The sequence below is a fragment of the Lemur catta genome, chromosome X (genome assembly GCF_020740605.2).
Source record: "Lemur catta isolate mLemCat1 chromosome X, mLemCat1.pri, whole genome shotgun sequence".
NCBI classification, from domain to species: domain Eukaryota; kingdom Metazoa; phylum Chordata; class Mammalia; order Primates; family Lemuridae; genus Lemur; species Lemur catta.
The window spans coordinates 68,013,408-68,041,066 of record NC_059155.1 but is presented as its reverse complement, the minus strand read 5'-3'; the positions used below and the strand labels follow the sequence as shown (position 1 = coordinate 68,041,066).

The following is a 27,659-nucleotide window of genomic DNA, read 5'->3' as shown; positions in this document are numbered from 1 at the left end:
TTGGAGAGCTAGAAAAATATTCCAGTTCCATGAGGCAAATATAAAACACTTGGAAACTGTCAACCTTGAAAGTATTCCTCCTGCCTCCAAAAAAACCAAGCTACATTTCCATTAAAGACAGCGTTACATCTTATTCCCTTCAAGGGACTCTTTCATAAAACTGCATGAACATTCAGCCTTCGCTTACATAAAAATATTTATCACTGAAACACCTAGCAGCCTGCAGACCTGGAAAAATATAATTCAAAAAATAATTTATATGCTGACATTTACTACTCTCCTTCCTATAAAATATAATTTCCCTTGCTTATACTATAAAGTTGTAATTATTCTTTACTTCTAGTTGGTTGATGATGAAATATACAGTGTTCTTACAAAAGTCATGTACTGGTGTTTATGAGATTATATATCAACATTGGGATATAAAATCCTGACAAACATTCAGCTATATCTTGCATAATCTGTTGTAAAGCCAGTTGCTTCTGTACAATAATTTGGGACCCAAATAATATGTGTTACTACAGGTACTGTGCACTATGACTTCTTTTTTTTTTTCTTTTTACTTTTCTTTTATTACTTTTCTGAATCTAGGTGAGAGGAATTAGTCCTAAGGATAAAGTGGCCTTTGATAGGTTAACTGTCACATGTCTTATTGGTTAGGCAAGACATTATCTAATTTTAAGTGATGACTAGAAAAAAGTCTTAGTATTGAGACTCAACTAGTCAAACAGGTAGGGCCCTCTTTCTCTCATTTAACTGCCATGATTCCAGTGTCTTCCCACCTGGCTAGAAACTCCCACCAGTGAAGAGAATTCCTCTGGAATGGTCAACCAAGTGAAAATGCAAACTCTCGGAGGACATAGTTAAAATATGCAAACAGCCTGTAAGAGATGAACCACCTTGGTTGCTGGAAGTTGAGACTGAAGGTCACTTCATTGTCCCTTCCCTTTGTACTCATGACCATACAAGACGAATCTATGGGAACCTTTAGAAAGCTGTAGTGTTAGAGTGTGGGATAGAGGTGGTTGAATGGACAGATGGTTGCATTCAGCTGAGCTAAAACACTTATTGCATTCTTCCTATGTTCTTGGAATTGTCAGGAAACTGCAGGTCTTGACAAAAATTGCAGGACCTAGAAATGAACTAAAGGGAACTGGAGGCAGTGAACAAAGACTCCCAGGTTTCTGGCCAGCAGTAACCCCAGTGGTGACAATAAATGCATGGGGACATCAGGCTTTGTCAGTGGAGGGTGTGAGTCTAACGTGGAGCATATTGAGTTGGAGATGCCTGTGTGACATTCAGATATGGACAATGACAACCTAGAGAAATCCAGTATTAGCAGAGAAATCAAGGCTAGAGCTGAGCCATCGGGAATGACCCTGGAGTAGGTAGTGACAAAGCTGTCAGAGTGGATAAGATGGAACTCTGGAGAGGACCAGAGACCAAGAGCTGGGTGGAGGAAGGAGACCCCACAAGTAAAACTGAGCAAAGGTCTGAGAGGAATCAGGACATTTGGGAGTCAAATATACAAGAGTCAAGGTGTAGGTAGCAAGGGGGTGAGTGCAGTTAAATGAGGACAAATGCATCAGGAAGGGGCAATAAAGTTGGGAATGGAAAACATTCAGCAGGAGCAGATTCAGTGAAAAAGTGAGATTGAAAAATAGACTGCAGATGCTTGAGCAACATATGGAAAGGGGAAAGATAAGACGGTAGCTAGCAGGAAACCAGACTTTAAGGAAAGAATTGTTTTAGAATTGGAAGCTGAGCAGATCTGGCCAGGAGAGAGAGGAGTAGGTTGAGGGTATAAGCAAAAGAGGGAATAGCTGGCTAATTTGGCTTCACAAATATTTGTGGTGCTGTGATGATGTGCCCAGGACTGGGATGGGTGCTGCGGATACACAGGTAGAAATCCGTGTCTCCAACCTAGAAGAGATTTGACTTCGGTGGATGCAGGCATCTGAGTTGGGAAGAGATGGTCCACCATACGCAGAGGGAAGGATGCCTCGACCTCACAATACAGGGGACAGGAGAAGAGAAGCATGGGCATAGGGACAGATATGTTTATATTCATGGAGGATTGCACAGCTTATAAGAGGCAGGGATTTAGACTAGACTGTGCAATGCAGCTTAAAGGAGAGAGGAAAGTTTACAATCATCCTTGAGAGAGGATAATGAAAGTAGATCTCCCTGAGCTAACAGGGCCATGTGGGGCTGCCCCAGGAGGAGTGAGAAAGCTGCACATGTGTGGACGAGACCCAGGGTCCCACAGAAGTTCCATCTGTGGCCTGGACCACAATGAGGCTCTAGATAATGTAACCTCAAAGAGGACAAGTTGAGGTTGGGGTTTTTCCCTCCTCACTCTGGGTTCTGGGAATAAACACACATTAAACTGTGGGAATCTGCAATCCCACACCAATTGCTAACGGGGAAAGAATGTTGTTTATTGGAAGAACCAGGAGACTAAAGAGACACACTCATTTTACACAGTGGGTGAGATCCCCACCACCAGTAGGAAAAGACAGGTCCTGGATGAAGAGAGGTTTAAAGGATTTCGGTCTGAGAAGGAAGCTGGGGAGGAAAAAGGAGGAAAGCAGAGAAGGAGGAAGTTTTGGGAGAAGGGAAAAGAGAAGATAATTTGCTGGCTCTCTTGAGATGGGAACTCATAAAAGAGAGAAATCTGTAATTAGTTGGGTAGTTTCTAAAGAATACTTTGCCAGCTCTACAAAGAAAGAATATTAAAGAAAGAGCAGAAACACGAACACTAATTAGGAGACTGTTTTAATTTTCCAGGAAAGAGATGATAGTGGCCCAAACAAGGGAAAGAGTTGGAGAGATCCCACATAGAATTTAAAATTAGAGACAAAAAGACTGTCTGAAGAATTCCATTTCTGGAGAGAAAGAAAAGACAGAAGAATGAAGAATGACTTCTGGATCTTTGGCTCAAGCAAACGCGTGGATGTTGGAGCCATTTACCAAGACAGGAGAGCCTGGGAGAGGAACAGGTGTGAGGGGAAGTCCGGAGCTCTGTCTGGACGTGTAACGTTTGAAATGCCTGCCAGCGGCCCACGTGGAGGTGTTGAGTAGGCTGAACACCTGAATATAGGACTCTGGAGTCCAGGGAGTGGCCAGGGTGGCAGCCACTAGCAGGCGGATGGTTGTTAAATCCCTGCAACCCAATGAGAGCTCAGGGAAGAGAAAGGTCTCCCAACCCCCTCATCCCTCCCCTGTGCCGAGCTCTCTGCCCACACACTGCACTTCTCATCTCTTTGCACGCATAGGGCTGCTGCACGTGTGTGCAACAATACCCGTGCCCTGTGAGCCCACGGACCACTCACTCCTCAGGACTCCGTGAGGAACGACGTGCCTCTCCATGTTAGCTATTTCTGCTTCCGCTGTTTCTGTGGTTGTGCATGCCACCCAGGGATCTTCGTGCAATCATTTTACATATTTATCTCCCAAATTCAAAATTAGGCACTGTTAAGGCAGAGATTGAAATACATCTAGTGCTGGGAATAATGTGTGTGTGTATATGTGTGTGTGTGTACGATTATGTGTATGTATATGCATATATGTAATGTGTGCATTCATGTGTACATGCATAGGGTGTACATATATACATATGTGCATACAGTATTTATATTCTATAGAAAATTATGAGACATATATACATTTATACAGTGTATATATAGTCTATATATTTGGCACATATAATATATAGTGTATACATGTATAATATTGTGTAGTATTCCCAGCATTAGGCACAGTAGTGTCATAATTCATAGGCATTCAATTTCAACATGATGACTAGACGGATGACTGGATTAAAACATGAATGAAGTTACTAGATGCATAGATATATTTCCATGAAAATGTTTAGTTAAAAGTTACATTGTACCCAGACTCCCATAAAAATAGCCCATTTCAAATCCATTTAATCTACAAAGAAACTATTTCTCAAACAGGAATTGCTGTCTCTAGAACTTTTTTAAAGCATCATTTCAAACAAACCTGCTCATTTGGATCCTACTTTTCTTCCAGGTGGTGGAAGATAGTTAGGAGCAGTCACTGCATCTAACTCTGTGGACCAGAACTGCCTTCCCTAAATTCAAACAAACCTCTAACACATTCTTCTTCCCCTTCCGAATGAGGCTTCCTGCCCTGATCGGAAGCAGACGTTACCACAGGGTCCTGCTGGCCTAAGGAATCAACATTCCTGGAGCCCCAGACGCCTGGCTTTCTCCCTCCGACTCCCTTTTAACCTGCCCCAGGTCCCTGAACTGACGTTCGGCGCCTCTGCATGGCAGTTCTGACCGGTGTCCACTTTTCAACAAAGCCAGAAACTTGAAGTAACTTATTTTCTGACTCAGATATGAGTGTCGTATAAGACTCTCCTCTTGCTAGGCTTATGGCAAAGGTAAGAAAGGTAAGAAAAGATGGAAACAAGAAAAACCAACATGGAAATGATTTAGTAACTTCAGTCAAAGAAGTATAAGGTAGTCTTTCCAGGAATAACTAAGACCACTGCGGACTACCAGGAAAAATGGGTGTGCCATGTTTTTAGAAGGAAAACAACAGTTTGTATGTATTATCTTTACAAACAAGTATGTATGTGTACAAACAACATAAATATAAAAACAGCAGATCTGTTGGAATGACATACATATTAGTTTTCTTGTTAAATTTCCATTGCAACACCAAAATGCCACACTTACAATAGATAAAAATCGTATGAAAGAATTCAAAAGTCAAGCTATTTTGCACATAACAGTTCAAACAGTATAGTTACATGTTTATGGGTAAGAAGATTTACCATATAATAATTCTGAATCAAAACCTCACTGTCCCTCTGTGTGCCCTGGTGTGCTGGGGGGCTTGGGAGAGGTGACGTGTCACAGTCGGCTTGGGAGACATGACACGTCTGTTACTTACTGTTGCTGGCTGCACCCGTGGACGAGAAATGAAGGGATACCTTGGTACTCTTGAGGCGTGTCTGGCCCCAGTATGCTATGGCCTGCAGCTCCACGACATAGTCGCAGTCGGGCTGAAGTTTCTCCAGGATCACAGAATTTTGAAACTGGAAATTAAAAGAATACGCCCAAGCTCCATTACAAACCTTCTGTGCCTCTCATGGTCATTGCAAAATCTTCTATGGCATCATACGGCATACCAACTTCTGGCTTAGGTATGTCTTTAATTTCCTAAGATCAAACACTTTTCTGCATCTTTAGGATCTGAAAATCCAGTTCTACTGTGGATCAAAATAAACTTCAAATCTATTTTCAAAATAATGCTCCTGATCCAATTTTTGGATGCTCTCAGGTAGCACGGAAATGAATCATGCTGATCGCTGCTGTCTGAGGTACCACCTCGCAGAGAAAAGAGAGCTGTTTATAGCAAATTAACAGAGGTTTATGTTGCCACATACCTGGAAAAATTATGAATCAGCATGAATTGTATTTCTTTGCTACCTAGTCTATATCTTCTATGAGCAAATTTCCACCAAAAGCTATAAGAAAAATCAACCTGACAAAATGTGTGAAGATTTTTCTGTCATCGTGTGTTGAGCAGGGGTCTGGGTGAGGGACCCTACTAACATTTCATCCAGTCACTCTTTGCCCTAGATTGCTGTCGTTCCCCAATTTCAGCTCTTTCCACTCATGAGGTCAGCATGCACTACCATTATCACTTGTAGCAAAACCCTTCAACGTAAAAGATGGAACTGTCAGAAAATTTTTAAAAAATAAAATGAAAATAGTATGACAGCTACATATCAATGATATGGACTTTTGAAGATGTTTTATAATTCTACATATAATATATATAAAGAGAGTGGCACAGATATTGGAATCCTTAGTTTAAAAATATAGTCTTGCTGTCTTTTCATTTTTAAACATTTATCTATCCATGAGACTTGACTTCTTAAATTAAGGGGAAATGTGTTTAAGTAAATTGTATAATCATAAAATAAATGAATATACACTAAAAGGAAACTGAATAGCTCTTTTTAATGCACCAAACATTTCAATTGATGCAAGATATTTGCAGTCATAGAAATCTCATGGCAGAAAATGTTTCAATGAAGACTATTTCTTGGCATCTGAAGAATAAACCATTCTAGATTCTTTTAATCAATATACCGTCAAACATGCTGTTTCTAAGTTGTTTACTGTCCGCTGATTCGATTACAGATGGAAACACCTTTCAACAGAAAAGCCATGAACACTTGGTCTTCCATTTACAAGGATCTTGCCAAAAAAAAAAAAAAAACACAAACACAAAAACAAAAAGACCTAAATAGAAAGCACATTTCTCATTCCATATCATTTTCTGTGGCTAGACAGGTAGGATGGGGATAATTGAAAGCGTTCTTTTGATTTCTGGAGTTGTGGCTGCCATTTAGATAAGAGTACGTTAATGGACTAAATTCTATTATTTTTGCCTCAAATGTAAAAGGCAAAACAGTTGGAATGCTGAACTTCCTCGGTCAAAACGAACATGACAGGAAGCTTTCCTGCATCCATTCCTTCTCTCAGCTCAGCAGAGCCCCTTGTCAGACCGGTTGTCTCGAGTTCAAACAGCCCCTGCAGGAAGGGCGACCCTCTCCTTCCCGTCCCCACCTACCCCATCTGTAGTCTTTCTCCGCTTCTTCTTCGTTGGAATGAGAGACTTGCTGCTGACTGTCCAGCTCCAGAACACTTTGTAGTGATGCACAGGGATGTCCGGCTCCTCGGGGACATCCCAAATGACCGTGACAGTCACACTCCCATCACCGTTTATGGTGGAGTTTGCGAGCCTCAGGTTAGCCGGTGCAGGTGGGGCAGATGGGTCTGAAATCCAGTGGAAAGACAAACATGTAACTCAGCTACCGAGGACAATGACAAAACCATCTTTGAGCCTGTAATGACAACATGGTCACTCAGGAAGCATCGCTTTTTATATGCGGAAAAGTGGAAAAGAAGGGTTAAGTAAGGTCCCCTCGTTAAGCCTCAAATGAAAATATAGTCTGCAAAACAGTAGCATAAATTTGTTTGGTCCAACAAATTTGTAGTCTAGAAGGATCCTCCAGGCATTTCCACACTACTGCAGCCCAGCCAGATTTTTGCTGTACTGAAATGGATACATTTCCGTAAAATGTAGTAAAATTTAATGCAGGTGAATTGACATTAAGTCAGTAAGCAAAGCAGACTCACCCTTGAAAACTCCAAAAAGAGAAAGCTAGAAATCTAGTTGACACAAGGAACTGTTTTCAGCTTAGTGACCCTGTAGTGATGGATATTGGCATCAGCTAAGAGCAACAAAAAGAGATCAGGGAAAAAGAAAAGAAAAAAAGAAAACTTGCACCATTTTTTATCCACATTACAAATTGGATGACTTGTGGGTAATACCCATTTCTGTAATTTTACCATTTCTGGTTTGTCTCCTAAGCCAGAACCTTCTCAGCTGTCAAGAGAGAAATTAGGTGCTGGAATTACCACCCCACAAATCTCCATTTAAAGCATGCGTGCGAGGAAGACTAAAGTGAGCAAACCTACAGGGTCTTTACTTCATTTTCTGCCACAAACTGAGCGAGTGGAGACGCCGCTCCCCACAGATGATTTACAGATGGTTTCAATTTCAAGTCGCCTTCCCAGGAAAACGCTGTCAATAATTCTAATTATAACAGCATCTGCATCAGAGGTGCAGAGAAGTTACATCTAACATGATATAAATGAAGTCTGGAGGGGAAAAAAATCCTTTTGTTTTTACTCTCAGCATCCCTTGTGGTTTTGGAATGATGGAAATATGAATTTTTTTTTTAATTTCTTGTTCTTCTCTATGATCTATAATGTCTGGGGGCCTAGTTAGGTTACTTCCTTCATTTTTTAAAATAAGAAAGCTTACAGTTGTTTTTTAGGCCAGGGGCTAAGGGTAAGCGGATCACGTGATGCTGTCAACCAAGCAGTGCTCAAACAGGCAATGTGGGGAATCTCCAGGCACGCGCAGGGCTTATACCGGGATATGCTGACCCTGAGTGCAGCTGGGGCCCAGAGACATGCACATTTCATGTAAAACACACAGGTAATTCTGAAGGAGATGATCTGCAGGCCAGGAGGTGATAAGTATGGCACGAGCTGGCCACGCGCCAAGAGGCACGAACACCACTGAGTTCCGCGCGAGGAGGAGACGCTTGGTCCTCCTGCGGGGACCGGAGCGCCGATGTCCTTGCCATGGGGCTCAGCAGCGCCAGGGGAGTCCTCCTCTGATCACCGATACCGATTAACCAACGTCATCAATGCCACTGATCGTTTCCTTGCCTTTACAGCGCAGCCTTCGCTAGGCTTCGTGGTCAACTCTGTCCACGGGATTTTCCTTCCGTCTTATGGGAGCCACTTCTCAGCCGCACACCCCACGGCTCCTCCAGGTCCCCTCCTTTCTAAAGAGGAGAGCAGCCCACTTCTGCACGGAACTCGGGGGCTTCCTCTCTTCTCCTGGACGCTCACTCCGCAGGGATCTTGCCCCGTGTCACAGCCCTAAAAGCATCTTTGTGCCGATGACTCTCAAACTGATGTCTGGACACAGACAGCACCCCTAAATCCAGGTTCAGCTATTCAAAAATCTTCCAGCCAGCTCCACTTGGAGGTCTCAAAGGCATCTCAAAAGTAAAGTGTCCCAAACCAAAATCATGACCCCCACACACCCGCCCCCTGCACACACAGCCCCCACAAACACCCCCAGCTCGGTACATGGAAATTCCTCCTTCCAGGGGCTCCAGCTCCAAGCCTTGAAGTCATACGTTTATTTTCCACTCATATCCCTTGAGCATATCGTGTTAGCACCACCTTCAAAATATATGTGGAATTTAACAGCTTTTCCCCTCTTCTGACGGCCTGGGCCCAGCCACCAGCACCTGTCCCCCTCACTGCGGAGGTTTCCTGACAGCGCACCCTGGCTCCACGCGGCCTCCGCGGCGCCTGCCCTGCACGCAGCAGTGAACCCGGCCGTGCCGCCCTCTGCTCAGAAGCTTTCACACAGAGTAAAAGTGCTAGCGGTCTCCTGCAAGTCCCACTGCACACCTACCTCCTTTCCCTGAGTCCCGGCCACCCCTGGCACCAGCCACACAGGTTCCCACGCTGTTCCTTGGGGAGGAAAGCCAGGATGCTACTGAGGCTTTTCCACTGGCTTTGCCTGAACGCGTTCCCTCGGTAGCCCCACGACTGGCTCCTGTCCTACTGCAGGTCCGGCCACCCTATGCACAATAGCCACATGCTCTTCCCTCCACTGGTTAAAGCACATTTCACCCCGATTTTCTCCCGCTCTGTTATTCTCCAAAGCCCTTATTACCAACCGGCTTATCGCACACTTTGCTTGCTGCCTGCCTCCACTCACGATAATGAAATCTCCACGAGTGGAGTAGTTTCTGTTTTGCTCATTTCCATGTTTCCACCATCGGGCAGAGCAGCTTGCACACCATAGGTGCCCAGTAAACATTTGCTGAATGAATGAATGAATGAATGAATGGATGGATGACAGGCTTCTTTTAAATGTAGCTTTGATTTTTAAAGGGATATTTCAGTTTCAGGTTTAAACCCTTGTCAATCGGAATTGCTAAACCACAACAAGATCATAAAATGAATTGCAAAATAAAAGGAGTGGTTATTCCCAGTTTGCAGTAAGAGAATTAAAGTGACACCCCTTCCTCTGGCATTGGATTCCATCCCTAACCTACAGAAGGAAGCTACAGACCTTTCTCGACAGGGAACCTCGTTGGCAAGGGAGTCATCGCTTCAAGGCAAGACAAAAATTAAAATACCTAAAGAAAAGAACAGCCATACATGTTCTCAGGGATGCACCTGAATCTCTGTATGCTGAAAATAAGCAGTCACATGAATTTTCTGGGTATTCTGGGTTCAAAAGGAAAAGCTCAAAATCATCTCCTCTTTAAAAAAATGTTAACATTTAAAAAGGTCAACTAGTGCTAAGTATTTCATCATTTTCCTTAATCTGCTTCGTTCGTTATGTCATTATTTATTTCCCTGGAAAATCTTTCTTATATCTTAGATGTGATCATAATATTCCAGAATAATATCATCTAGTTCATGAAATGTTATAAAATATGAAAGAACATAAGTTATGAAAACAACATATGAGGAAATAATGCTATTAAAATATGAATTAATAATATTTGCTTTATATGTTCTCAAAACTAAGGCCAATTTTGAGTTTTTACAATATCGAGATGGTGCTCTTCCACTATTAAGAAGAGATCTCCCCAATCTCTTCCTCCCCCAAAACAATCAATATTAAATTAAAAAACCAAAAGGAATTTATGGCCATCACCTATTTATTGCCCCCATTGTCCTGTGCAAACTAGCCATTCATTTATCCACTTACTCACTACTATAGGGTTCAGCTAAAAGAGGATCAGTTTGGTTTATCTAATCTGAAGTATTTCAGTCAATCCTAACATACTTCCAAGTTTAAGCCATTCTCTGCCTTAAGAAATGGTTCCCTACGCTATGAAATAAGGCACATTCACTTGGTTGAATTACACAAAATCTTTTCTTTCAACTTACATGATGCTTTAATTGTATTAGAATTTTCTAATGTAATTGGATATTTGCATGTGAAATATACACACACACATACATCTATAGACATATATAGACAGACAGAAAGAGAGAAAGACAGATATGTTATAACAGAGCCGTAAGAGATTCTACAATTTATTTCACTTTTCTTCTCTTTTTTTCCTGGTGTGAGTCTTAGGGGTCAGAGAGGTGAAGTAACATGTCCAAGGTCATTTGTGTAACTGGTGGCAGAAAACAGAGTGGGAATGAAAATGAGGGGAAAAAGAGAAAGTTGAGGCTCTGACAATATACACCTACAAGTGCCACACTCTGTATATGTTATATTCCGTCATCACAATGAGGGTCAATATCCCTGCAGAAAGTAAAAATGCAAAGCCTTTTAGTGGAGAAAGTGTTCTTCATAACAGTCTAGAGCAGACACTGACAGACGTTTTCTGTGTAGGTCCAGACAATGAAGATTTTAGGCTTTATGAACAATATAGTACCGACTACAACCGTTCAACTCTGCCCTCATAGCTCAAAATCTCCAGCAGATGATATGTAAACACCCAAGTGTGGCCGTGTTGCAATAAAACTTTATTTGCATAAACAGGCAGCGGGCCATAGATTGCACACCCCCAGCTGGGAGAATTTCGAAAACTGCAATACCATTATCTTTAGGAAACTTGAAATGAGCATTGTTTATTTCTAGTTTTATAAACATATGGTTATATTTTGTTGACTAAATGTTGGCATTACTGCCCTCATTTTAGAGATGAGGAAATTGAGGACCAGAGGGTTTAATTCACTAGTTCAGGAGCACCGGGGGAGAGGGTAGGATTCACATCACAGGCCTTTGACTATTTAGTATGTAAATCCAACTTCAGCCTTGGAGAAAAGCAGTTCTTTCTATTGACGATCATTTGTGGTGCTTTCAGCAAGGAAAGATGGAACAGTTGGCTTTCAGCAAGACAGATTTCAGGTTTCATCACTTAACCTCTTGTGTTTGAAGCCACAAATGACAAAGTAACAGGCACAAAGGTTTGGTACAATGGAATGACTTTGAGCCTACGTTGGGTAAAGTGACAAGCAAAATCACTTATCACCCGTGGAGAAATGCAGGTCTATTATTGCACTGACATGAAATCTCATGGGAAAGGACCACTTCTGCCTGTCCCGGGAGAAACTCCACCACTTTTTGTGAGGCTGGCTGCTTTAGGTTTTCAGACGACGCTATTTATTATAAACAGAAACCCATCTCTGCGTGTTAAAAGAACAACTAACTAGCATGCAAGGGCCAAAAAGAGAACGACCATTACATATAATCATAAACACACACACACACACACACACACACACACACACACACACACACAGAGGAACAATGCGTATTTCAAGAAAATAAATGTTGATTTTACTTTTTTTGATTGCTACTACTGATGTCTGTTGATTACACTTCCCACTGAAGTGCATCCTAGGAATACTTCTTAAGGTATGTAACTGTCATCAAGTGCTGTTATATTGTAAAAGAAATGATACAGCTATGTCACAAATTTTCCAATTAAGTAGAAGGTTGGTTCTAGTAATATTTCAGCCTTTTTTTTTCTTTCCAGACTTAGCAGTTGGGATAATGTTCCTTTGCCCAAAAAAAAAAAAAAAAAAAAAAAAAAACCAATTCACTCTGCAGCATCTAGACACACAAGAACTCATAAGTCTCTGCAAAGCTGCTGAAGCTACAACTGCAGGCGAATTGTCAGCTCTTAGATAGTTTCAAGACATATGTACAACCAAGCCTGGCCCACTGGAAATGGATGGCACAACCCGAACCGCTGTGGAGCAGAGTAGAAAGTCACAGGTCTCCAAGGAGCAGCAGGGGACTTTATTACCACGAGTGAGATCTGTTCTAGTGTTACTGATGCTCTGTAATGTACGCATGGAATGACATCCACAAGATGCTTATGTGCTGTGAAAACAATGCCGTCTGCTTCCTTTCCCTTTGCAACGTACACTACTCATATGGAGAAATAAGGAGAAAAGGATAGGGGAAGAGCTTTGAATTTGAACGGAAGTGAATATAATAACTAAAAGATTATATGTTAGGTTACTGATGATTTTAGTTGGATTTTTAAATTTTTCTTCATAAGATTCCTTGAAAGTATGTGATTTCACAATGTCAAACAGATATTGACTAATTCTAGATGACCAAACAAATGTTTCTCTGCTTTTCCCAACATACTAAACAATGGATTTGGATTTTGCCTTATGCAATCCACAAAATTGGAACTTTTCTTTATCATTTACCCATATTGACACATAGATGTGGTCTCCGTGGCCAGAAGCGAACACTTTATTTACAAAATTCAGCAAACTTGTAAATACTATCTTGTAATAGGTAGTCACTACTTAGCAATACATATTTCCAACACTAAGCATGCAATATATGTATTTTTAGCCCATTCCATAAATATCAACAACATCAAGAAAAGGTTAAACACCAACTTACTGGAAAAAAGTAAACAAGTGCAAAAATATTTTTCCAATTGCACAACCCTTACTCTAACTCGACCACTCACAAGTTTGGGCCCCGTGTTCGTCAGACATCAGTGGTTTCTCATTCTGAGAAGTGCACAATGACATAAAACCTGCCTAATGTGAGCAGAGTTAGGAAGGCACACCTGTGTCCAGGCACTACCTCTGTCCAACAGAGGAAGATCAGGAATATTTGGTCCTATGGGGATTCCTTTCATGATCTCACCTCATTTCTTTCATGAAACTATTAATATATTTATTCTAAACCACAATTCAAAATGTACAGATGAGCTCTGTGCTCTGCAGCAGGAATCACGTGGACATTGAGTTGAACAAGAGGCAATCAGTGGGCGTTTCAGGGCTCCACCCGGACTCGATTACACTTTCCTATTTCAGGGCAAATGGTGCATTTTTATTCAATAAAAGCCCATGTAACTGTGTGGGGTGCAGTTCTCATTCTAGACAATAAGTTGCTCAGACACGCTAGGAAATGTCCAGACAGCATGGCCTTCCCATTGTCAGTTAGCACCTTCATGACCAGCCCTGGAGGCTGTCAACAGAGCTCTGCCCCGACCCTAAAGATCTCATGATAGCAATGCTCTGTAAGGAATCCTGAGAGAAAAGCCACCTTCCCCACCTCCACTAGGCAGTACGAGCTACAGCTCTTATAGGTAATTAATTCAACATCTGTCTCTAGGGGCTGGGGACCACTTCTGTCTGATGTCTGAATTGCAGGCTTGCTCTGAGAGCACCAGCCCACGTCCTGCCGGCAACTGAACAGATGGTAACGCGTTCTGACCGCAACGTGTCTGGATCGCATTTGAACCATGAAACCCAAGGTGAAGAGTTCTCAAGACACCTCCCAAACCCATATTAATTATTGATTTCACTTGCCTCTCTAAATTGTCAGACCAGCTGGAGACAGACTCTTAGGACAAAGTTTGATGTCTTGATTTATAGTTTCACTTTAAAGGTTGTTTAATGAGTGTACTTGCCTCCCTGAAGAAAAAAGCAACTTTCTCTTTTCTTAAAATGATTTTGTAAAAAGAAAGTTAAAAATCTATGACATGCCCTATAATAAAATCCAAATATTAAATTATTTTGATTGCAAGTTTTCCACTTGACATTTATGATTATACACAGAAAAGGGTAGCAATATTCCCCAGTGAAAATTGGATAGACTGAGACATATATGTTTTTCCAATCATGGAACAGAAATTGCAATTTATAGCAGCCAGTTTAAACCTTCATAGGAACATAAATGATTGATGTTATAAGTCTTACACTATTCATTAATATCACAATGCATTTTGTTTAAGATAAATTTAAATGAGCTTCCATGTAAGAAGATAAGTCCTGATTAGTAAGTGGACAACATGATTAATCTGTATCTATGAAACCCAATCTTGATGGTTAGCCAAGCAGATAGGTAATTAATTTGGAAGGTGTGCAGCCATATGGACACAATTGGAGAAATAATCCTAAAATATTATTAATATCTGGTCAGATTATGTACTTCAACTTGTTACAGACTAAACTAAACAGAAATACAGTACAGTATTCATCTGATTCCACAGAGATTTTAAAATAGCAGTGAAATAGGAACTGAACAACATTATAGCAATCAATTTTGATCAAATGACTCAGGAGGGGTTTAAATTGTGGACGTTATGAAACAAAGTAAGAGGTACATTCACACTTGATTTAACAATCATTTCAAGAAAGGCTGTATCGTCTCGTGTCAGTGAAAATTAATGGAATGGTGCTTGGTGCAGAATACCTTTAAGCAAAAACTCAGCAGATGCTGATAATGGAAACCCACCACCACTTCAAAGTTAAAAAATAAAAAAATGCTTATATTATCTTCGGTGACACCTTGCAGGTGAAAGCCCAGTGATGCCCTTCGCCATCAATTTACAAGGTCCTTTCAAACACATCTGGTCCCACTCTCCAAGGACAGAAAAGCCACCCGCCTGCTAGCCATCCATGCGAACACGGAACCAAAGAATCTGCGTTCCCCATGTGCGCGGGAGCAGGGCGCGGCCCTGTCTGCGCAGGACAGGAAGACCGACCTTTGGAAGAGCGGAAGTGCTTGCTGGGGGCCGTGAAGCCGCGGGTCCCGTGCACGTTCACGGCAGCCACTCGGAACTGGTACCACCTGCTGGGCCGGATGTCCGTCAGCTGAACCCTCTCGTCTGTGGTCTGGGGGGAAATGTCACAGAGCACAGGGAACGTTCCATTTTTATTCTGACATGCGGGTTGGATCTGTTTTTAAAAATACACCAACTTAATCAGCCGGTGCAACTTTGGGTAGAAAGCTTGCCATGCCCAGCAATAGAGGGGACAGTTGGGGATCAAGGAACCACTGCTATCTCACCCCAAAGAATTAAACATCTCTGGAAATCAAAATCTTGTGACAGCTGGGCACACACGGTGGCTCACGCCTGCAATCCCAGCACTTTCTGAGGCCGAGGCAGGAGGCTCGTTTGAGCTCAGGAGTTCGAGACCAGCCTGAGCAACAGCAAAACCCCCGTCTCTACTAAAAATAGAAAAAATTAGCCAGATGTGGTGGTGTGCACCTGTAGTCCCAGCTACTCGGGAAGCTGAGGCACAAGGATTGCCTGGGCACAGGAATTGAGGTTGCAGTGAGCTACGATGATGCCACTACACTCCAGCCAGGGTGACAGAGCAAGACTCTGTCTCAAAAAAAAAAAAAAAAAAAAAAATCTGTGACAAATGTTTGGGCTATTTTTAAATCTGGTGGTGACTAGATACAGCATTTAAGGGATTTAACCAATAAAGAATATACATGTATAGTGATCATTACACTGTACACATGAAGATGAAATCGTCTTTAGATTATAGGAAGAAAATGCCCCTATAACTTGCATGCCAAATGTAATTCTGGAAGTTAGGTATCAACTCACATGCTTCAAAGAACGCCAACAATTTCTGGTGGTAAATTGTAACCCAAGACAATATTTTTTTCAAATTTGAGCAAATCACTTAACATCTGTGATTTTAAAGGGTGAGATGTGTTAGTATATCTTTGTCCACTAAAATGCCCAAAGAAAAAAGACACTTGGAAGGTCAGTAGGATTTACTGTCTCTACTGCCACCATCCCAAGATATCAAATAACTTTTAACAGTGTTCATATTCTAGACCTGCTTTCAACAGTGTCCTATGTTTTGTTCCCATTTTCAGATCTGAGAACCTTTGCCTTGAATTCCAAGGAATAAATACGTACAGTCCGTGGTCTCACCTACACCTAGTGCCAAACAGCTTGGCTCTATGGAGGAAACTGGGGAAACAGGATTAAATTCAAACCTTCCCAAACCTCTGTCTATACTAATTTATAGAAAAGGACTGTCACATTTACACCAATATCCAAAAGGAGCTAAACATTTCTGAGATCAAAGGAAGAATATGAACTTGTAAACTTGGCTCTCTACTTGTTTTGGCAGAATTTGAGACAACACTTTCAACTGACTTCACCTTTTAGAGTTTCAGCTGTAAATTTAACAAGCTTAAAGTCAGCATGACATCCACAGCATTTAGCAGACAAAGGAAGGAAGTACTATGTGTTGCATTAACTGGCAAGAATAATAGCTATAATAATTCAGGGGCTTTCCTCTTTCCAAAAGGAGAAGATAAAAGAGATGATTTTATTGTCAATTACTTTCATAAATCTTTACATAATTTGGAAAATTTACAAATGAATCTGTAGTACCATTACTCATGAGAGAAGGCTATGTACATCAAATGCAATTTTAGGCTGTTTTCTGAGTAACTTTATGTTTCATTAAAGCAAATTTTTTCATAAAATAGGTATAAAATACAACTACTAAGTTTATTTGGCCAGGTATTTTTTCTAATTTAATATTAAACTAATTTAATATTAATTTCTTTTACATCGAACTTCTTGTTTATTTTGGGGTTTTTATCTCACTTCAGTGTTTATCTCCTTTGAGACACTACCATTGAGAAAAAAACCAAATTCTTCTTCAAACACCTAAATGCTGAAATTCATTTTATATTTACTGAAAAAAAATGAGAATCTAGTCCTTGGAGAAAAGTAATCGGATCAATTTAAGGTGAGAATTTTTCCCTATAGACAAATGTGGAGAAGGCATTTTAGTTGTTGAAAAGCATGAAGCAGTTTCGCATTGAGAATTTATTTTTTTTATATTCACATAATTTTGTGATTTTTTTCTTTTTCTTCCTCTTTTTTTTTTTTTCCTTTTTGCAGCTGGTAGTCCATTTAACCGCTCTTAAAAAGAAAGAAAATATTTTGCTTTTCTCGTCAACAGGACAGAAGAGGAGGAAGTACTGTTAAGATAAACTCTGGGAGTTCTGCCATCCAGGTGGTATATCAGTTTTTGAGTTGACTAAGACAGAGAAGAAAGCACTTAACAAAGATTTATGAGCTGTTGGCTACTTCCCACTAAGCAGTTTTGTGATATGAATCTTGCTCCATGCTACCAAAGTCCTTGGGTGAAATAAAAGCTTAAATGTAGGAGAAATAGAAGAGATGCCAGGTAGATTATTAAATATCACATTAACCAGTCCTTACAGTGTGGCATTTCCCTGACTCTGGTTGGTATTGAGTTTAGCTAAAGGGAATGTAGTTCTTGGAGAAAATAAATGTGAACAATCAGATTACAAAATTATCTCCCTTCCATGTGTTTTTTGAGCAAATTAAGCCAATAGTCAAGTCTCTGGGTGTATTGGTTTATATCTGCAGTCCTCATTCTCTTTTAAGCAGATAAGCCGGATACTAATTCCACATGTGACTAAGTTATTTTTGTAGTCAAGCTGTTTTGAGGCATAGCAAGTTAATTTTATGTAGTGTGTAGTAGACGCTACCTCAAGGGGGAAAAGCAAAGTCTATGAAGCACTTACCTGGGCCACTGTCTGCCAATGCGTGGCATCGTCCTCACTGGGATGGATGCCATAATTCCACCTTCTCTGGACCACATAGATCACAGGCTCAATGGAAATGTTGAATTTTGAGGACCACTTAATCTCCAGCTGTCCAGACTGCAGTTCTGTAAAGCGTAACTCTTTTCTGGGCTTCAGGGGAACACCTGAAACAAAACCATGTCAATTAAAATAATCTGTGTGTGCCCTAAATTGAAGTAAAATTGGAGGAACAAAATCTATGAAGAGACAAATCTCATCGGCTGACAATTGATATTCTATTTCCTTTCATAAAAGTGGCCTCTCCATGCAGGCGTTCACATCTGAAGTCTTCTGACATTGAGTTCTGCTATTAGCTCCCTTTCTTTTACCTTTTCCTTTTCTTTCTTTCTTTCTTTTTTTTTATGAAAGGGGGTCTAAATTGATTGCTGATTCTGAACAAGTGGTTTTCTCCCTAGTAATCCCTAGAGCAATCGTTTCATGTGCGATCTTCTGAATAAATCGTGTTACCGGGTTGCTTCACTTGAGTTCAACATGGAATTCACATGAGGCGATAGTTATAAAGAATTTCAAGTCATTTTTCCCATTTTTAACATGCTCCATTTCTGTTGATATATTCTAGGTTCATTATAACATGGTTCCCAGGTTTGATGTTCTTTCTGTCACAGGGAGTTTTCCATTTAAGGAAGAAATTGCAAAGCTAAATCTTCTCATGTGGTGAAATCTCACAAGACTGATTTGCAAAGCATAAGTGTTTTGGATTCCCCAGTTGATTGCTTGGGCGCTCCCCTATAAATTTCATGGTTTAAAATTGGAAAATGATGAATTTGTCATGTTTGGTTTTGGCATGAGTGAGTGCATTGCTTCAGAAGTTTCTCGCAGGTGTCTCATTTTAAAGTAGTTAATCATTCTGATTTCTTGCAAGTTGTCTGGTGACTGAAGGCTTTAAGATCCACAGTTCAAAATAGTAGCCATTAAAGAAAGGGAATTTTAAAAGAAATTTATAGTACTAAGAGGATATGTAAAACGAACTGATTAGGTAGAATCTATGGTGCCATGATATTGAACACCATCGACAGCTAGAACAAACGCACGCATCGTCATTAATATCATTTTCTGTGGAGAACGGGCATTGGCCTAGAGCACTGAAAACTCATTTGAAAGGCTAGTTCAGAATGCTCTATTTCTTTTTCCATTTCTTAAGTTTAAACAGAGAAGAAACTGGAAAAATGTGCAAACACCAAATGTAAGTAGGATTTGATGCACGTTGGGGACATGGCTGAATTTCAACTCATTTCATTTTGATCTGAATTCATGTTAAGTCTTGTTTAGGAAAATTTTAAAGTTATCAAATATGTAGGTGGATGGGGTTGGATAATTTTAAAAAAGCATATTTATGTATGGTCAAAAGTCACTGAATTTTTTTTTTTAAGTATTTTCTAGAGAGCACATTTACCATTCCTGTTGAATTCTGCATTTTGATTTGCTGGTGGGTTATGGCTGTACCTTGCCCTTTAGTTTACCCTAAATTTTCCTCACCTGACTCTCACTGGGACTTTGTGAAGTGGGTGAAGGGTTAATTGTCTACATTTGGAACGTGAGATAATGGAGTGTAAGGAAAATTAAGTAAGTTGCCTGGAGCTATGATCTGATCTCTGGTTTCTCTCTGAATTCTCTGCTTCTTTGTACAGTTAAAATTAGGAAAACCCACATCAAATGGTAGAGAAAAGAAGTGATTTCTGATAGATCTGCAAAACGCTTGGATGTTCTTATTCCAATGTCAACTTTCCTGCTTGGCTTGGAACTTCAGTAAGTCAGGTTTTGGCTCCTGCTCTGCCATGACATGAATTTCTTTCAAGCTTGTATCATAAATTTTCTTCTCTGTGCATAGCCTTACAATGGGGGTTACATTTACTTTGACAGCTAGAATGTTTCTGCTAAGAAGATGATTTTCTAATCTATCCCCAAACCCTGCCTAAGCTGCAAGCTACCCTCTTTCCCTCCCTGCTGAATGTCTCTGCACAAATCCCATCTTAAATTCCACGCCCCAAAATATGCTCCTTCTCCTGCGATATCTATCTTCATGACAACTTCGTTCTTTAGGACAGCTAAGAGACCTTAGAACGCTTTGTGATTTGTTCTTGAACCTACCGACATCTAGTTGCTTTACTACACAGTACATGTTTAGGAATTCCTGAATCATTCTGTCTCCGTGGTGACCACTTCAGGTTACTTCCCTCCTCGTCTACGTCTACTTTCACAATAGCCTTCCAAACCATCTCCCCACACCTCTCTTTTTTCTAATTCCCTCTTCTTGGCATTTTGTGGTTATTTTTCCAAAGTAGAAGCAAGACTGTCTCCTTCAGCTTCTCAAACCCTTCAGTTGCATCCCATTCTCTACAGGACACAGGGAAACTGGCCTCTCCTTCAAGGCGTCTGTCTTTACCACAGGCTACTGTTTATCTTGCAGTTTATCTCCTGGCACATCAGACATTGTCATCACAGATCCTATCTTCAAACCCAGCTTTCGTAGAGACACACTGTCAGGTACTTCATACTGCCATGGCCTGTTTATGGCTTTTTTTCCCCCACTCTGAAAGGTCTTACCTTCTATTTTCCGACTGCAGAAGCTTGAATACTTCCAGGCTCAGACCAAATACCACCCCTCTGTGACACTTTCCCTAAACTTCCCAGTTGGGAATAAAGGCTTTATTCTTTTGTCCCTCTTCAGTGTGGAGCCTGTAACTGTCAAGACATGCATTGAACTGCTTCTTGCTGCAGCAAGCTCATTTAACGATGTCTGTCTTCCCCACTAAGCTACAGCCCCTAGAGGTCAAAAACCCTTTCTCCTTCATTCCTGCACTCACAACGTCCCAGGACAGAACACTCTGCAATAGCAAATGTCCAGTAAATTTTTGCTGAAGGAATAGCCTAATCCACTTTCTTATTCTCCCCTCTAGAATGCACCTGAGCATATAAGAGAATACTGGAACATTTATGCAAATTTTTGAGGCAATGATAAACCTCTCCCTGCTTGAAAGTCACTTAGGGAGGAAAGAAAACATGACACGCTTTCTGTGCTGCCTTCTTAATCACATATTCTTTCAAGAAACTCGGATCTCTGTTTTCTGTCATGGTCACATTACTCACATGTACATTTATTTACTCTTTTTACAAAGCAGTACTAAAATCTTTATAAGATACAACATTTTTATTGCACTGACCTAAAAAAAAGAAAGAGACCATTTTCTGATAGGATGGAAATCCCAGAGTTAATTGATGATTGGTTTTTATCCAGAAATGTCAAGAAGAAAGCCAGCAAAATTTTTTCAGAGTGATGAAAAACCAGTCTCAACAAAATGATCATTTCATATTGTTCCTGCATTCAAGGTGTGCACGCAGGTGCTCGACACAGTTCTCCTGAGGGCTCACGTGGATACAGGAAGAGAGAGTAACCTCTGAGAGCATGTCACGATTCATTTGATTTTTTTGTGTGCACGGTAAAGAGGAGATGACCAGTTCTTCAAACTCATAGAGGACACTCTCTGAGACTTCCAAATCCGCCTCTCTCCTTGGCTTTCCAATGCATGATCCTCTAGAGTAAATCCAGCTACAATAAATACTCCAGCAGCTGAAGCAACCTGAACTCACCAGGAGCAAATCCAAGCATCCAAATCCCCTTACTCTAAGGTTTTAATCTTGACTATCATTCAACTACCAACAGCCTTTATGGAACATAATGAGCATCAGTGTGCTGTCAGTTCAAATTTCTTCATTTAAAAATCTCTTTAATTATGATGTACCCTGATCCTGCAATTTGCATGTTGAGAAATGGCCCATCTGCTTTGCATTAGGGTCAGTTGGCTGCCTTGATTGGAAGTAACTCCGGCCGCTGCTGTAATTGTGTGCAGGTGAGGCTCGGCCCCCTCAGACCTCTGCCCTCGCTGCCTGTGCACACAGTCCTTCCTCACTGGCCGAACCAGCATCCCAATTGCATAACCAGATGTGTAGACTGGATCTCTTCTCAATGTGTTTTCTATTATGTAAATGACTGGAATTTTTTTCTTTTAAAACTATTTTTGAACAAATGAGTCATCTGAAATCTAAACTAGTCTGTTGAAAAATTCAAAAATGTTATCATACAGCACCCCACAATATGTGACAATAGAGGTCCATTTTATTTTGTTTTTTTTTTTTTTTTTTTTGTAAATGCACAAAAGTATTCTGGGGAAATCGAAAGAACAGAAACCCAGTGCTTTACAAAATGTTGAATATATATCAATAGAAAAACCAGCGGGGATAAACAATCAGCAGTTATACTCACTGTGAGATTTTATTCCTGTAAGTTTTTTTTGTCATGAGTCTAAATGATATAAACATGTAGCGAGATACAATGTCTCAGTGATTTAATAATTAACCACTACTTAATATCTCTCATAAAGATGATCAGATCATCTAGGAATTTGTATTTACATCACATGAAGGCATTGGGCCACTGGGAATTTATTTGTGAGAAGTTATATCAGTCCATTTCCAGAGGCCTGGAGTTTAAATATTTTATGTGTTAATTGTGGCAATATTAAATCAACTCCATTACCACGTCTTTTTGAAAAGAAACAAATTGACACACAATTAATTGTTGGTTTATCCATGGCAAAGCGAAACTATAGATAACTGAAAGCCACAAATTAGTCTGAATCTTTAGGTTTGTAAAATTTTTCAACTTTTCTCCTTCCCTGCCCAAACCAATTGCCACAGGTGGAAACCAAGAGAGGCAGTGGGATTTGTCAGTAAAGTCATAAAACATATCACCTTCTGGCAAGAAGACTGCCCACCAAAGCTATAAAATACATTTAATACAGAAAAGAAAAGGAAGTGCCCCAAAATGCAATCATTTGTGTTTTACCTGTAGAAGATAAACTTCTTAAACTTTCCACAGCTATATTAAGGTTTGCATTTCATAGAACTAGCACCCGCAGGCATCTCCACTTACGTTAATGTTTTCAAGTCTTCTATTTTGCTGCTAATAAGTTTATTTAAAAAGTAAAAGAAAGGGTCTCTGTGGTTTGTTTTAAATCATAACACTAATCTATAAAGTATAACTCACAGGCATCAGCTGAGAGCAATTCTAACAGCATAACCCAAATTCAAGGCTCAGTTATAACGGAGAATCTTGCTGATTCTCTTTTCAGGATGCCCATTGTTTTCAAAAACTCCAGTTTCCAGTGTATACAGCTTCTGAAGTCCCTTCCATCTTCCCTTCCACAAACATGGCAGACCAAATAGAATGTATGTATGTGCTTTCATAATTAAAAAGAATTAATTAATCCAATAATTGATGAAAAACAGTGCAGGGGTTGGTACATATCAATTTATTTCACGAGTTAAGAAAATGATTTGCCCACTTAAAGGAGTACTGTGTGCAGGACAACCTCAGGAAGGAACTCTTGGACTATGCAGTGGTTGGTGTCATACTGACCTTTGCACCCCAACACCCATTTCGGATCATAGCGAATGCTGGGCATTCCATAAATGTTTATTCAACTGAAATGTATCAGTATTTGTCAATCCAAGGGTCAAATTATTGCCTTTTGCTGATGATATCATCTTATGTCTAAAAAACCCCAAAGACTCCACCAAGAGACTCCTGGAATTGACAAAAAAAGTCAGCAAAGTCTCAGGTTATAAAATCAATGTACATAAATCAGTGGCATTCCTGTACACCAAGAGCAGTCAAGCTAAGAGTCAAATCAAAGACTCAATAGCATTCACAGTAGCTACAAAGAAAATAAAATACCTAGGAATATACTTAACCAAGGAGGTGAAAGATCTCTACAAAGAGAACTACGAAACACTGAGGAAAGAAATCACAGACAACACTAACAAATTGAAAAACATATCATGCTCATGGATCAGTAGAATCAACATTGTTAAAATGTCCATACTACCCAAAGTGATTTACAGATTCGATGTAATCCCCATCGAAGTACCAATGTCATATTTCACAGATCTATAAAAAAGAATTCTATGCTTCATTTGGAGCCAGAAAAAAGCCCGAATAGCCAAAGCAATCTTAAGCAAAAAGAACAAATCTGGAGGTATCACGTTTCCAGATTTCTTTCGAACTATAGTACAAGACTATACTACAAACTATAGTACAACAGCATGCTATTGGCACAAAAATAGAGACACAGACCAATGGAAAAGAACAGACAACTCAGATATAAAACCATCTACCTACAGCCACCTGATCTTTGACAAAGGAGACAACAGTATACACTGGGGAGAAGAAGCCTTATTCAATAAATGGTGCTGGGAAAATTGGATAGCCACATGCAGAAGAATGAAACAGGATCCATACCTCTCACCACTCACAAAAATTAATTCAAGACATATAAAAGACCTAAATGTAAGGCATGAAACCATAAGAATTCTATAAGAAAATGTTGGAAAAACCTTTTTAGATATTGGCCTAGGCAAAGAATTTATGAAGAAGACCCCAATGGCAATCACAGCAGCAACAAAAATAAATAAATAGGACTTGATTAAACTAAAAACCTTCTGCACAACCAAGGAAATAATCAACAGAGCAAATAGATAATCTACAGAATGGGAGAAAATGTAAGCTATATATCCAATAAAGGGCGAATAACCAGAATCTACAAAGAACTCAAGCAAATCAGCACGTACACACAAAAAATAACCTCATTAAAAAGTGGGCAAAAGACATGAACAGAAACTTTTCAAAAGAAGATAGACAAATGGCCAATAAAAATACCAAAAAATGCTCAACATCACTAGTCATCAGGGAAATGCAAATTAAAACCACAATGAGATATCACCTTTCCCCAGTCAGAATGGCCTTTATTATAAAGTCCAAGAACAGTAGATGTGTGCATGGATACAGAGAGAAAAGAATGCTTATACACTGTTGGTGGGACTGCAAATTAGTACAACCTCTATGGAAAACCATATGGAGATTCTTTAAAGAACTAAAAGTAGACCTACCATTTCATCCAGCAATCCCACTACTGGGTATTCACCCAAAGGGAAAGAAGTCATTTTATTAAAAAGGCATCTGCACATGAATGTTATTGCAGCAGAATTCACACTTGCAAAGATGTGGAATTAACCCAAATGCCCATCAGTTCATGAGTGGATTAACAAAATGTGGTGTATTTTATATACTACAGAATGGTACACAGCCATGAAGTAGGATGGATTAAGTCCTTTTGCAACATTTTGGATGGAACTGGAGACCATCATCCTAAGTGAAGTATGTAAAGAATGGAAAAACAAACACCACATGTACTCGCTATTAAATTTATACTAACTGATGAGTGATGAGCACACATGTGCACAAAGAGAAGTAAAACCCAGTGGAAATCAAGGGGTGGTGGGGGAGGAGGGGATGGGTGAAAACCTACCTAATGGGTACAATGAACACTATCTGGGTGATGGGCACACTTATAACCCTGACTCAAGCATAACAAAATCGATACATGTAACCAAAAACCTGTAATATTTTGAAATAAAAAAAGAAACTTTTCTCACCCTTAAAAAAAAGTCCATCTTATTAATAGTGAAGCATAGGTTCACAGTGCAAGTGTCTTTGTACAATTAATCATGTATTCTGGCCTTTCCTACAATAGTCCCCATACACTTGGTAAAACAAGCATATTTGAAATTCATAGTGATTCTTCAATGTTTTTATAAAATATGCATATTTTAATTTATAATATCTTCTTAAAATGCCCCACTTTTAAGGAACTATAAGTTTTACAAATGCATTTAAAACAATCATTCCAAAAGCATCCTATTTTTATGGTGAATGCTAATAATAACAGATAAGCTTTCATGACAACAGATGTTTTGGAAATTAGATAGTTTTAAGGTTTGCAGAAGTGATTTGATGTAGTTTATAATAAGAGGCATGAAAATAATAGAATGCTAAATCTATTAATGAAATGTCACTCAGTACAAAGGGGAGAGCAGCAATTATTTAGAATCTGAGACATAGTACATATGCTATGTTTCCAAGAATCCAATAAAAACAGAGGAAAACTGGATGGATGACATAGATTTCAGAGTATTTCCCACTGGGAGCTAAAGGAAGATGAGGCCAACACCTAACTTCTGGGAGATGTGAATTGTTACGAGAGCAAGGGTAAAGATGGACTTCTAAAAATAGTGAGCCAGCACAGACTTCTTAACTGGCATTGAGGAGTGAATTCCACTTTATGCACACTAAAGAAAAAACATACCAGTATTTGGAAATAATATAAATTTGGCGTGAATGTGTGAAAGAGAGAGAAAAGGAAGACATCTGTTACTCTTTCTACTTGTAATGAATAGTGCCAACCAACTGATTCTATTTTATTCTTCCAATCACACCCCCAAAAATTAACAAAATGTTGTGATTCTTTGATGGCATCTCAAACTATACATAATGCAACGGAATCGGGTTGTATTATCAGGTTGTAAAAGAACTTAGTCACATTCACAGGAGAAAAGCAATTAGCACTTAGTATCAAGGAGTGAAGTGCTCTGGAAACTGCTTTCGAATGTAAACTATTACATCTGCTAAATGGTTTGATACATTAAAATCTCCATCTTTTGGAAGAGGGCAAATATTCTGTCTAGGACCTCAAGCTACTAATCAAAATATTTAAAGTCTGTACAATGACACTTCTGTTCTTGGATTAAGCCAACAGTAAAACCAAAATACCAGTACATTTATTATGCATTTTTCAAGTGTACCCCATCCCAGCCTATTTTCCAAGGATTTACATTTGTTTATTCCAATGTTCCCGGTAGAACTTAATGGATCTATTCTTACTGGAGAAAAATATAAAAGGTTCCTGAATTGCTGCTGTCCTCTATATATGTTAAATTAAAAAGAATTAATATGAATGACTTACTCTGCCCCAATTTGAGTATATTTTGGCTTATCTCTGTGGCCCTTGAATATTTTTAAATGTTTGTGTATGGCATAAAATAAATGTTCTTAGAATTTTGCCTATTCGTAGACTATTCACAGCCATGATCGATGCCCTGCCGTGGGCACACACAAACTCCTGGGGAGGGGCACGTCTGGTCACAGGCTCAGCTGTGCTCCTCACCTTTGTACAGGGTCTTGGGGACCTGGCAGGTGTGCCCACACCCATTGGAACAACATTTCTTCACCCCGGAACACTCATTGTCAACTTCGCAGCTTTCAACACAGGCGGCAGCAAACCCACTGGCTTTCTCAGGAGCCGGGCAGTCGCCCTGCTTCACCAGCAGGATGTACTTGAGGAACTCGCAGCTAGTCAAGCACTCATAGTTCTTCTTGGGGAAGAGAGGCTAAGAGAGAGAAGAATTTTTAAAAAATTATTTCAGTAAAGACCCATGAAATCCGGTTTCCAAGACATCTGAAACAAAGTTCAACGTTTTTATATCATCAAAATTTCCCTTGAATGTTGTACAAAATAGATGTATTTGTTTCTTTCCCCCTACCGAAGCGACATGTTGTGCTGATTTCCCAAAAGAATATGACCCAGGAGCGATGACTTTTATGACTTTTATATTGCAAGCAAAAAACACACACCATATACATGCACACATATTCACATACCATTATATTCTATCTCAGTTCAAAGAGGGTTGTCAAAAAACTGATT

General features: G+C 39.9%; 1 protein-coding gene across 1 annotated transcript in view; it reads right to left on the bottom strand.

Annotated features, from left to right (window-relative positions):
* Positions 1 to 27,659, bottom strand: part of ANOS1 (anosmin 1) — a 148,382-nt gene that overhangs the window by 25,103 nt on the left and 95,620 nt on the right. Inside the window, exons 4-8 of the mRNA XM_045537960.1 lie at positions 27,120 to 27,342; positions 17,980 to 18,164; positions 15,149 to 15,278; positions 6,622 to 6,827; positions 4,930 to 5,074 (exon numbers count right to left, since the gene is read on the bottom strand). Coding sequence (XP_045393916.1) covers positions 4,930 to 5,074; positions 6,622 to 6,827; positions 15,149 to 15,278; positions 17,980 to 18,164; positions 27,120 to 27,342 — 889 coding nt within the window. The remainder of the gene's footprint in view (positions 1 to 4,929; positions 5,075 to 6,621; positions 6,828 to 15,148; positions 15,279 to 17,979; positions 18,165 to 27,119; positions 27,343 to 27,659) is intronic.